The sequence below is a fragment of the Tilletiaria anomala genome, assembly GCF_000711695.1.
Source record: "Tilletiaria anomala UBC 951 chromosome Unknown K437scaffold_149, whole genome shotgun sequence".
Classification (NCBI taxonomy): domain Eukaryota; kingdom Fungi; phylum Basidiomycota; class Exobasidiomycetes; order Georgefischeriales; family Tilletiariaceae; genus Tilletiaria; species Tilletiaria anomala.
Window position 1 is genome coordinate 20,251 of NW_013546873.1, and position 11,423 is coordinate 31,673.

General features: G+C 54.8%; 4 protein-coding genes across 4 annotated transcripts; 3 read left to right on the top strand and 1 right to left on the bottom strand.

Annotated features, from left to right (window-relative positions):
* Positions 1-2,029, top strand: K437DRAFT_259924 (phosphoribosyl pyrophosphokinase). Its single transcript, XM_013384797.1, has 4 exons — positions 1-675; positions 747-1,476; positions 1,568-1,894; positions 1,989-2,029. The coding sequence occupies exons 1-3, from the start codon at positions 134-136 to the stop codon at positions 1,724-1,726; spliced, it is 1,431 nt and encodes a 476-aa protein (XP_013240251.1). The 5' UTR covers positions 1-133; the 3' UTR covers positions 1,727-1,894; positions 1,989-2,029.
* On the bottom strand, positions 1,847-3,648 carry K437DRAFT_279709 (carbohydrate-binding module family 35 protein; the record flags this gene model as incomplete). Its single annotated transcript, XM_013384798.1, has 6 exons — positions 1,847-2,078; positions 2,150-2,668; positions 2,715-3,105; positions 3,175-3,176; positions 3,200-3,292; positions 3,383-3,648. The coding sequence occupies 6 exons, from the start codon at positions 3,646-3,648 to the stop codon at positions 1,847-1,849; spliced, it is 1,503 nt and encodes a 500-aa protein (XP_013240252.1).
* A 1,718-nt stretch (positions 3,649-5,366) lies between these two features.
* Positions 5,367-7,427, top strand: K437DRAFT_296666 (glycoside hydrolase family 18 protein; the record flags this gene model as incomplete). Its single annotated transcript, XM_013384799.1, has 6 exons — positions 5,367-5,997; positions 6,306-6,419; positions 6,513-6,733; positions 6,788-6,944; positions 6,977-7,054; positions 7,350-7,427. Exons 1-6 carry the CDS (start codon positions 5,746-5,748, stop codon positions 7,425-7,427), a joined length of 900 nt encoding a protein of 299 aa, XP_013240253.1. The 5' UTR covers positions 5,367-5,745.
* An 886-nt stretch (positions 7,428-8,313) lies between these two features.
* K437DRAFT_296667 (uncharacterized protein) lies at positions 8,314-10,737 on the top strand. The gene is made up of 2 exons (XM_013384800.1): positions 8,314-9,638; positions 9,713-10,737. The coding sequence occupies exons 1-2, from the start codon at positions 8,675-8,677 to the stop codon at positions 10,309-10,311; spliced, it is 1,563 nt and encodes a 520-aa protein (XP_013240254.1). The 5' UTR covers positions 8,314-8,674; the 3' UTR covers positions 10,312-10,737.
* The last annotated feature ends 686 nt before the right edge of the window (positions 10,738-11,423 follow it).

Consider the following 11,423-nt stretch of genomic DNA (forward strand, 5'->3'; position numbering starts at 1 on the left):
GTAGAAGGCAAACCTCGCTCCTGGCTTTGACGTTCGTTGACTTCCCGAGGCTTAGAATATCCTTTGGCGGTGGGTCGAAGTCGCTCTTGCATTTTTTGAAGCTTGCGGTAGCAATATCTGATCCTGAAGCAAGATGCCGGGCGCGATTCGATTGTTGACGGGAAGCTCGCATCCCGAGCTCGCCAACCTCGTTGCAAAACGACTGGGGGTACCGGTGACAAACTGCAGCTGCAGTCGTTTTGCGGACCAGTCGATCAATGTCCAGGTCGCGGACAGCATCCGAGACGATGACACCTACATCGTGCAAACGGGCTACAGTACCAGTATGGACCCCAATGATGCTTTGATGGAGCTCTTGATCATCATCTCCGCGTGCAAGACTGCCTCGGCTCGACGGATCACTGCAGTCATTCCAGCTTTTCCATACAGTCGTCATGACAAGAAGGACAAGTCGAGAGCGCCTATCACGGCCAAGCTGGTCGCCAACATGATCACAATAGCAGGCGCAGACCACGTTATTACGCTGGACCTACACGCCAGCCAGATTCAGGGATTCTTTGATATTCCGGTGGACAATTTGACCAGCGAGCCAAGTGTCGCTAGGTGGATCAGAAGCAACGTTCACAACTGGCGAGACTCGATCATCGTCAGTCCAGACGCCGGAGGTGCTAAAAGGTAAGCCGTAGCTAGTATAAACATTAGAGTTGTCAGAGGTCTGACACTATGCGAACTCTCGCCGCCTCAAGAGCGACAGCGCTTGCGGACGCGCTCGGCGTGGACTTCGCACTCATCAACCGAAATCGCAAACGGGAAGCAAACCGACGAGCGCGCGCTGCCAGACTTGCGAAGCACCCAGGAGCATTGAGCACACGATCCAGCTTCAGTGACCTGCGTAGCCACCCGCAAACTCCACTCTCTGGCAGCATCGTCGTCGACCCTCAGATGGCACCGCAGCAGCCAGGCCGTGGTGAGCCCTCTTCCGGCGTTAACAGTAATCAGCAGATCCCACTTCCTTCAGCTATGAACGACTCACTACAAGCACTTAGTATGGGCGATGGCAATAGCAGTGGAGCGTCGCCTCCAGCCGTGGTCAAGAAACAGCAATTCTTCGATGTTGCCAATGGCGTCCAGGCGAATGAGAATGGCGAGTGGGTTATGACCGATGCTGAAGGTTACCGCGTCACCTCGGGAAGCAAGAGCCGTCCGTTAGACAGTGCAACCAACGATAACGCCGAAAGCGGCGTGAGCGAGACAGAAGATGAGAGAGAAACCAAGATGGAGATTTTGGTCGGAGACGTAGCTGGCAGGATTGCGATTCTCATCGACGACATGATCGACACCGGCAAGACTCTTGCGCTTGCCGTCAAAACCCTAAAGGATGCCGGCGCCAGCGAAGTGTATGCTATCGTTGCTCATGGCTTGCTCAGTGGGAAAGCGACAGACCTGATCAAGCGCCTCGATGTGGAAAAGCTAGTGGTGAGTGACGGTCCACGCGATGCATATGACTTGCACCTCCTTTCGTTTGCAGATCCGCTGGCTCACTGTTCTTCGCTTACTACGCACGCAGGTCACTAACACCATTCCAAACAGCGAGAAAATCGCCGCCACGGAAAACAAGCTGGAGATCATGGACGTCAGCGCGGTGCTCGCGGAGAGCATCCGGCGATCGCACAACGGCGAGAGCATCAGCCTCCTCTTCCGTGAAGATGCTGCGGCATTGTACTAGGCTGCCGCCGGTCGCACCGCTTGGTGAACCTTGCCATCAACGCAAATCTTCTCATTCCATCGCAATGAAGTGTATTGTAGGAGGCATGAACACTGAATGGTACAATCTGTCTTTGGGGTCTCAGCCAACAACACCGACCCGGTCAATGTCGGGCGCGTATTGCGAAAGGTACGTGCCGCCACTGATCGAGATAGTGTTTTCCTTACCGGGCTGGAAGCCGCTGAGTTCAACGAGGAAACTCTTCCACACGTCTTTGTCCCAGTTGTATCCGCTGAGCGGGAAGTAGACCTGCTGAGACAGGCCATTGTTGACACTTACGCTCGCGCCACGAGCATTGGTGACGTTGACGAAACTACGAATTCAATGGAAGCGTACGTCAGGTACGTGTTCCAACATGACCAAGCGGCCCCACTTTGAGCTCACCTGTATTGAACATCAGCATTTATATAGTCGAACCTGACGTTGGATTTCATTTGCGATGTCTGGATGTTTTTGAATGTGAGCGTGCCGATATTGCCAACCTTCTTGCTTCCCGAGCAGCCAGACCAGCTGGCGACGGCCGCACCGTTACTGAGAACTGCATTTTCAGCCTCGTAGTAGTTGTACGTAGGGTTACTCGGCGTAGAAACCTTGATGTTGGAGATACGAAGGGCAATATTTCCGTGAGCATTGATGATCGCCGACCAGGAACTAGCCCCGGTGCGCGTAGCACCGCTCCAGAGATCATTGACATCGGCTGAAGTGATGTTGAGTTGCTGGAAAATGATGGACTTGGTGCCGGTGTTGCCTCCTTGCTTGTCGAGCAAGACAACGACATCGCCGTTCGCCAAAGGTCCAGAGTACAGATCATAGTCATTGCTCCAGCGTTGGACGAGCGTGATCGGCCTGCCAAGGCTGTCCTGGTTGATCGCGATTAGATCTTTGTTGAGAAGAATGCTCGGTCTGGCTGGAAGGCGAAACGACATCGGTCGAGATCATCAGAGCTGACTTCATGGCTGCCCATAAGGCGAAGTGTGTCTTCTGCTCGTCAAAGGTGAGGGCCTTGTTACCGACTTCGAGCAGGTCACCGTCAGCAAAGTGTCCTGGATCATGAAGGCCTCGCAGGTTGATGTTCATGGCTTGGTTCGAGATACGGACGACAGAAATCCAGTCATTAGTAATGTCGTCACTGAGCCTGAAGCGAGTGGCGAGTGGTGGTGTCCATTGAGCGGGACCCTGTAGGCCCGTCGGGCTTGCATACGGAATGCCCCATGCGCACACGAGCATACCATTGATACCATTGTTTTGCAGGGCTGTCGACATGTTCCCATACCGAGAGGGGAAGTCAGTCCGAGGGTCCTTGGGGGCGTTGTTGACACCATCGACGTAACAGTTGTCGACTTTGGTCTTGCGTCGCCGTTGAAATTCATGATCAGTTCACCGTGCACATTTCCACGCCAGCAATGTACAACTCACGTATACGTGCCCAAGGACGCGAATAACTTTGCATCTATCTCTTCGTAACCGAGCGAGCCGAATGGGGGAGGGTTGCGAGTGTCGCAGGATTTGAGGCCTGCATCAGTGTACCTGATTTGATTGGACCGACGTTGCATATGTCAGTATCCATGCAGAGTTTTGTTACTGTTGAAGCGTGCGCGGAAAACATATATTGACTACAGCAGACCATTGCTGCGTGCAGAGTTGGCGAGAGCAGACAGACCATTCGGAAAAGCCTTGTGATTGACGGCAGGTTGGCCGTTAGCGGACCTGTTCGTACCTTGCCACCCGCAGTCGATTTGAAAGTACTTGTATCCAGCTGCGACGAATCCATTCGATTTGAGCGCGTTGATGGCGTTCTGGATGCCGTTTTCATTCGGCGAGCAGGAAGATTGATTGTACCTATTCCAGCCTTGATTTGTCAAGCGTTTTTGTGTCAGGCTCATAGTTCCCTGCAAGAACCTCCGCCAAGAACATATCGACTCACCATCACTGGCGTTTAGCCAAACCCATTATTAAACGCGGAGACTCGAGCGGTCGCCAGCGAGAAGACCGTCAGAGACAAAATGAAGGCGGCAAAGGGCTTCATGGGAGGAATTCTAAAGAAACGCTTGCGCATCACGCGGCAAGCAGGCAGGTGGTATGGTTGGTGATTCGCAGGAGACGGTACCAATCCAGCCCCATGCTACAAAATAGCTCCTCCATATATCTGCTTTTTTCATTCCCATGAGCTTTTCGTTACGCAACGAGCCTCCCTCCTGTTGAATCTTCTCGGCATCGTGGGGTGCCCTCGTGCAGAAAGCGAGCAAGTCAGCAAGGACAGGTGCTTGAACTGGGTCATTAGATTTAGAGTACATAGGAGTCCCGGCCTCCTGAATCCTCGAGCTTGCTGACCTGGTCTGACGAAGCAACGAGATATGGTCGGCTCTAGAGTGTGGAGTAGAGATGAACGGCGGAAACATATTGAGCGCTGGAAACCCGACAATGCTGACACCCCAGGCTCTACGATGCTACATCCATGCCGGAGCAGGCCAGTGTACCAGGCCTTACTTCCATGATATCGCGTCGCGTCAACAGATGAGCGTCTCGTCAATGGGTGAACGTCAGTGCGCACACAGAAATATAACCTTTAGGTAGACTTGTGCGAGGAAAGGGAGTCCCCCTGTCCGTGAAGAGCGCGGGGCAATGGATAGTTTGCCTAAAGCCTGAGGGTCGATATCAAAGACTCATAATTAGTACTGTGATAACCCTTGCGGCCTCCGACGCGGCGCACGGTTTAAATGCGCCTGGCGCATACCCATGGATCTCTGGCGCCAAGCCTTGTTGGACCATCCTTAAATAATCACCATTCTCTTCGCCAATCTTGCTCCAATGTGCAACCATCGACCGTGGTGCCGTCTTCCATTCGATATTCCATCGTCCACTCCATATATCTTTTTTTTTTGCCTCTGGTGCACTGAATACTCAATTACTGAGGCAGTGAAGAGAGATTTGTGAAGGACGCAAGGGTTCACGTGCCCATGCATCCAGCCCTGCCACGGCATGGGCTCATTATCAGTGCATCAACCAGCGCCACCGCCCCGTTTATCACCATAAGCGACTATGCTATATGCACCGGGACGCTCCTCGGACTTCTAAGAATCTAGCCATTATCTCTGCCTTCTTAGAATGCCACTGCAACTCTGTGGATTGGTCTACTGTGAGCACCAACGGCCCCAATAAGGGATGGCGCGTTCAATGGGCCAAGATCAACAGACCCAACATCATTTGCATTTTCAGCCTATTATTACATAGGCCACCGAAACTGAATAGCAAGCTGTCTTTGTGGGAGGCGGGTATGCTTCTTGTGGGTAGGTACATATGTATGTATATTTCAAAATGTACTCTGCCTTTGGTCCTTGGGATGCGAAGACAGCAGCGTTGTCAGGGCCGCACGGCGAAGCAGCCCCTGATATCTGCTGATATTCGTTCGCAAAAAAATTCACAGATCAGACACAGATCACAGATATCCTCTTATTAACCTTGTTAATTTGCTTCACGTCTTGCACCATTCTAAGCGACGAGAAGACATCACATTTAATTACAAGATGCGCCCTGTGGGTTCTTGCCACGTATCTTGGCTAGCGGCCAGCTCTTCTCACATCCCTGCTATTTCATTACTCTTCCTCCGATTCATCGTCCCCTCATCCCGCTGATGACCTATGAAAGTGATCCGTTTGCTATGCTTATTGCTTCCGGCGAAGAACTGCGACGTGCACTCAGCAAGATAGGCAGGAAAACATTGTTCATAGTTCGGACGTGCGCGGATAATTTTCATCACATACCCCGCATACTCGCGATTGTGAACCTCGCTTCTTCGCCTGGACTACCCAGCATCGATTTTTGGTGACACGCTGTGAAGTCCGAATCGGTGGCCTGGCGTGAAAACGATTGTGTTGGCAACGCTGACCTCACATCCCTTCAAAGGCTCTTTCTGCCAGCTACCTGCCGTTGCTGATCCCTCTTTCCATCAAATCGCGTCTAGTGTTCACCGTCCGTGCACCATGGTTCTTCCATCTATTCTGACGGTTCCCACCATCCTCCTGTCAGCCGCAGGACTGACACTGTGGGTGACGTGGAGTTCTCCGGACGCTCCCTTCAGCGCTCCAAAGTTTCACGAATCGTCCCATCATTACTCTGACGTCGCTGAGCGATCTCTGCGCCTGCAGCGGCCGCAGATGCGCATGTATGAAGCGGAAGACGTGATGCCGCAGCCAGCCCTGCCAAAGGGAAGATCCAGAAGATGTGTACCAAAGGTGAGCACGATGCATGCTTTACCATGGCGCTGATCCACGCTCTGTCATCAGGGCTACTACGGTGACTGATCCATTTATGCCAAGGCGGACTTCCCCATGGACGTGCCTACTACCGATTTGAACCATCTTACATTCTTGTTCGCGGACGTCAAGCCCACCGGAGATGTTTTTCTCACCGACTTGTGGGTCGAGTGAGAATGAGCTGCACGAACACAACGAAGCCCAGTTCCCTCGCTGACCAGAGCTTCGCCTCTTCTTTGCCTCCTCCTCGATTGGATGTCCACACCGAGTAGATTCACTATAATTAGCCCGGCCTCGCGGAAACGGACTTCTGGAAGGACCGAGCGGGCATGAACAATCTCTACGGCAGCCTGAAGTGCTTTGGCTTGATGAAGCTGCTGAACCGCTCTTTCAAGCTGCCGGTATCGATTTAAGGGTGGACGTACATCCCCCACTTCTGGCCTATGACGATGAGCATTGATCGGCGCAGGCTGTTTATACGCACGACCGTGCAGCTGCTCGAGGACCACGGCTTTGGCGGTGCTGACATTGACGGGGAGTTCTCCGCGGACGCCAAGCGGACGACAGCGATGACGAACTTGCTCAAGGTGCTCGTGGCCCTGAATGCGGCGCAAGCCAAGCGGACGACTACGACCAAGCCAAAGTTCCTGCTTACCGTTGCCGTGTCTGCGAGTCGGACGCACATCTCGACGATGAACCTGGCCGGCATGGACCAGTGGCTAGACTCCTGAAACATCATGGCATGCAACTTTGCAGGCTCGTGACCCAGCACGGTGGAGCACCAGGCAAACCTGTACAATGCCACCAACACGTCGCCGGCGTCGGAAGCGAAGGGCTCGGGCTCGGGCGAGATGCAGGCGCGCATGAAGGCTGGCATCGCGGCGCACAAACTCGTCCTTGGCCTGCTGCTCTACGGGTGCTCATTCGTTAATACGGCCAGCTTGGCAAATCGTTCCAGGGCGTCGGCGCCGGCGGCGATGGGTACTGGGAACTGAAGGCGCTGCCGCTGTCTGCCAGCCAACATCACAGAGGACATGTACGATGGCGCTTCGTACTCGCACTACAAGACGCAACCCATCCCTCGTCTCGTATGATATGCCCGCCGTTTTTGACTTTAAAGGCCAATTACATCAACAGCACCGGTCTTGCGGGCGCCATGTACTGGGAGATTGCTGGCGATTACTGAACCACGTCCAAACCTGGCTCGATGATCAGCCGCGTGGCTTGGCAAGGCGAGTGGCTCGCAGCTACCCCTTCCCCACGGCAACCTGCGCGACTGCGATTGTTGGAGACTAATTCAAAACATGTACATGCCCTGCTGGTAATTCCAGCTCGGCAAGCTCGACGCGACCAAGAACTACATCAGCTACCCCTTCAAGTTTGACAATGCCCGCAACGGCTTCAATTGAATTGCTAGCCCCAGGCCGCTGCACCCACGATAGCAAGACTCGACCTGTCCGACCGTGAGGTGACGATTCCCCAATCCCGACACGTCGTGCTCGAAACGAGCAAGGGATACATTCTTTGATGTGTATACTGCGGTTTTCTTCATTATAATGTTACATGCGAGGGACGCAGTTGCGGACAACCTTTTGAACATGCTTGCGACCTTCACATCTTTCGGGTTCGAAGCGTAGATTTATTTACGATTTTTATGGTGGGTTAGGCTTTGCCTTCAAGTGTTCCGCGCTTGTGTGGTGCTGGAGCAGCCTTCTCGCCGCCACGTGCGAGATTCTGCAAACGTCGTTTCTGTTGGCTGGCTGCTACGGTGCCGCTGGCGTCTGCCCCACTCCAGAGGGTAGGCACTCTCGGCTCGCGCTGTGGGCCACTTGCAAATTTGCAGCCTCTGGGTCTCGATCACATCCCATTCTTGCCGCTGCGCGCCGGGACGAGAGCATGGCCAGTGAGGAGTCCAGGCCTGTGCGCCGTGCGGTTCCGCCCCTGCGGTCCTGTGCACCAGCTGGTGGCGCACAACCCCAGTCAACACACAGTCGAGTTTCTCGCTCGCGCCGAATGGATATATTTTGGGGACGAGGCTGTGGGCAGTTTGCGAGCAAAAGAAAGGAGGCGGGGAAGCCGAGTGTGTCAAGATGGTGGCCAGGCGCAAGAGGAAGGGAAGGAAGGATGGGACCTGCACGGAAAGAGAGAGAAAAAAAGGAGGAAAAACACATGAAAGGACTCTAAAAGTTCAGAGGCTGGAAGGTGGCGACAAAGAAAAGAAAACGGTCACTGCAGCGCTTGTTTTGGACGTGTGGCTCGTCGTGCTGTCTCTCCCGTTTGTAATTTGGTTGGAACACGCTTCAAAGCGAGGAGAGGAATAATGATCCGACGAGTGCAAGACGGCAGGTCTGGGAGAGAGTAGATTTATTGCTTTTGCTGGACGTGTGCACGTCAACTGCTGCAGTCTGCTGTCGCGCTCCGGGATTCACGTTGGACAGGCCTACGTTTCCTTTCCTCCTGCCACTGCCAACTGGTCTGCGTCAAAAAGCACCGTGATTTTTCTAACCCAGCAGCCATATCTGCTCGTGTCACTCCTTCCTTACAAGAGCTACTCTCTTGGCCGGCACGTCTCTCCTACACCTAGCCCCTTGAGAGGTCCAAGCGCAGGAATCGCATCAAGACCCACCCCGTTTCGTGACTAGCACCTTAGACCACCATGGCGTCGCCAAACGTGACGACGGCGTCGCTTCGCAAGTCCGCCACGCAGGCCGCTGCCACGCAGGCCGCTGCCACGCAGGCATCAGGGCCCGCCGCCGGCTCCGCCACTGCGAACCCGACGCCCACTAAATACTCGCACAGGCAGGCCAAGGCATACAAGCCGTCTGAGCTGCCGCAGTACACGGTGCCCAACTTCACCATCAAGGACTTGCTCTCCGCCATTCCCGCACACTGCTTTGAGCGCTCGGCGCTGCACTCCTTCGCTTACGTCTTTGCCGACCTGGCGATGGTCGCTGCGCTGGCATATGCCGCCACTTTTATTGACCCGCTCGTTTCAAGTGTCGACTTCAGCCGCCAGTCGCCCCTACCGGCGAGCGTCCTGTCGGCCGCCGCTCAACAAACGGCTGCACGCTGGTCTCTCTGGGGCCTGTACACCTTCTTCCAAGGCTGCGTCTTCACCGGCCTGTGGGTCATCGCACACGAGTGCGGCCACCAGGCATTCTCCACGTCCAAGTCACTCAACAACGCCGTCGGCTGGGTCCTCCACTCTGCTCTCCTCGTGCCGTACCACTCCTGGCGCATCAGCCATGCCCGCCACCACGCCGCCACGGGCCACCTGACGCGCGACGAAGTCTTTGTACCACGCACCCGTGCGCAGAAGGGCCTCCTTCCGCTCAAGCGGGCTGAACAGCAACTCCAGGACGACGGTTCGGACGTTGAGGCTGAAGAGGGGCAGGTGCTCAACGCCGTCGCGCCTGCTGCGAAGCACGAGAGCGTCACCGTTGCGCCAGAGTACCAGAATGAGCACGAGAAGGAGTCCTTTGGCGAGTGGCTCGCCGAGGTGCTCGAGGACGCACCTGCATACAACCTTGTCATGCTCGTTCTGCAGCAGCTGTTCGGCTGGCCGATGTACCTCATCAAGAACACCTCCGGCCAGCTCCACTACCCTAAGGGCACCAATCGTGAGCAGCATTTATCCGATCATCCGAAATATACACGAATGCGCATGCTAACTTTGCTCTGCTGACAAACACAGACTTCCAGCCGGAGTCGGTCATCTTTGACGCACGCCACCGCATGCAGATCATCGCCTCGGACATTGGCCTGGCTATCACACTGTCTGCGTTGTGCGTGTGGGGCACCCACCTGTCGCCGAACGGCTTTGTCGACGTCGCACGCTACTACTTGGTCCCGTACCTGTGGTGCAACCACTGGCTGGTGATGATTACATGCCTGCAACACACGGACGTCGCGCTGCCGCACTACCAGGCGTCTGAGTGGACCTTCCCGCGGGGCGCGTTGTGCACCATCGACCGCAGCTGGCTGTGGCCCATCGGCCCGTACCTGCTCCACGGCATCGCCGAGACGCACGTCTGCCACCACATCTCCTCCAAGATCCCGCACTACCACGCGTGGGAGGCGACCGAGGCGCTCAAGCAGCGCCTCGGCGAGCACTACAAGGCAACGACCGAGAACGTCTTTGTTAGCCTCTGGAGGAACTCGCGCGCGTGCAAGTTCGTCGATGAGAACGACAAGATCGCCTTCTACCGCAACGCCCACGGCGTCCCCTCCGCCATCGTTAAGAACAGGAAGGCGGATGAGAACTCGGATTCCGGCCTTGCGCTCTCCGATTAGACGGGACGCGAGCTGTGCGACTGGCTGTGCCTGTGCCTGCTCCACTTTCCCTCCCTTTCAAGCCCGCTGCCCAACAATCAACGAAATGACCAAGCACTTTAGCATCGCAACTTCCCTGCGGCTCATCTCTTGCCTTCGCCTTCGTTTCCCTTTTCCATTTCTTATACTGTAGATCGTGCGATTTGGGCTGCTGGTTGTTTCAGTGGTTCCTTCCAAAGAGAACGTCACCTCAAAAGCGTCCTCCTAGCTAACAATTGCGATGGAGGATGATAGAAATGTAAGAAGACAGCCACCAACGACAGCAGAATAGAGCATTCATAATCGCTCGACAAATCTAGAAACGCGCACTGTCCGCTACACATGGCGCCGGTTCCAGCGGTACTTGGATGTATGGCACATGGTTCGTGACAATTGCATGTGTGCCATGTGGAGTAGCGTTGCCTTTGATGAATAGAGTATAGTACAAAAGCGCGCTTTTAAAGTCCCGCGTGCGTTGCCCCTGGCAAGCCGACGAGGGGAAGAATACAGTGAAGGGTAAGGGGGCCGTAGGAAAGCCAAGAAACATGACGTTTGTTGCTGCGATGATGATGGCGATTTACGATTTAGGAAGAAAGCCAAAAAAAAGAAGCGAAGATGCCGGTAAGATGGTTGAGAAAGTTCGATTGAAGGCGTGAAAGGAGATGGAGCCCTAACGTTGTTCACCCCTTACAAGCCGGGGGCATAGACGTATTTCTGAACCCAGACCTGTCCGTAACCAGATGTGATGTGACCAGAAGTGGGTTGATGTGCATGACGATCCCCGATGCGTATCTTATCTTTAACTATCCGGTCGAATGGGTAGTCGATCCGTGCCACATTTTGAGAATCGATACCGTGTCGTTAGCACCCAACAAGTCGGGCAGGCGGCCTGCCTGCCTGCCTGCAAAGTACAAGTCTGCGTACTCGCGTGCTGGTGCCTAGCGGAGCGCAGCAGCACTCGTGAGCGTGCGTTCTGTTGTACAAACACCCGTCGTCTGGGCTGATCCAGACTTGGCTTAGTCATCGAGGTAGGCCAGGCCGCCACCGTCGCTGCTGGTTGTGATGGAAGAGTACCGGTCCTGCTGGTACCTCTG

What these genes read in the sequence shown, in the direction of transcription:
- K437DRAFT_259924 (XM_013384797.1), top strand. Translation starts at nt 134, where the DNA reads ATGCCGGGCGCGATTCGATTGTTGACGGGAAGCTCGCATCCCGAGCTC. An exon ending in GACGCCGGAGGTGCTAAAAG is followed by an intron (nt 676 to 746) that starts GTAAGCCGTAGC and finishes CGCCGCCTCAAG; the next exon opens with AGCGACAGCGCTTGCGGACG. An exon ending in TCGATGTGGAAAAGCTAGTG is followed by an intron (nt 1,477 to 1,567) that starts GTGAGTGACGGT and finishes CTACGCACGCAG; the next exon opens with GTCACTAACACCATTCCAAA.
- K437DRAFT_296667 (XM_013384800.1), top strand. Translation starts at nt 8,675, where the DNA reads ATGGCGTCGCCAAACGTGACGACGGCGTCGCTTCGCAAGTCCGCCACG. An exon ending in CTACCCTAAGGGCACCAATC is followed by an intron (nt 9,639 to 9,712) that starts GTGAGCAGCATT and finishes TGACAAACACAG; the next exon opens with ACTTCCAGCCGGAGTCGGTC.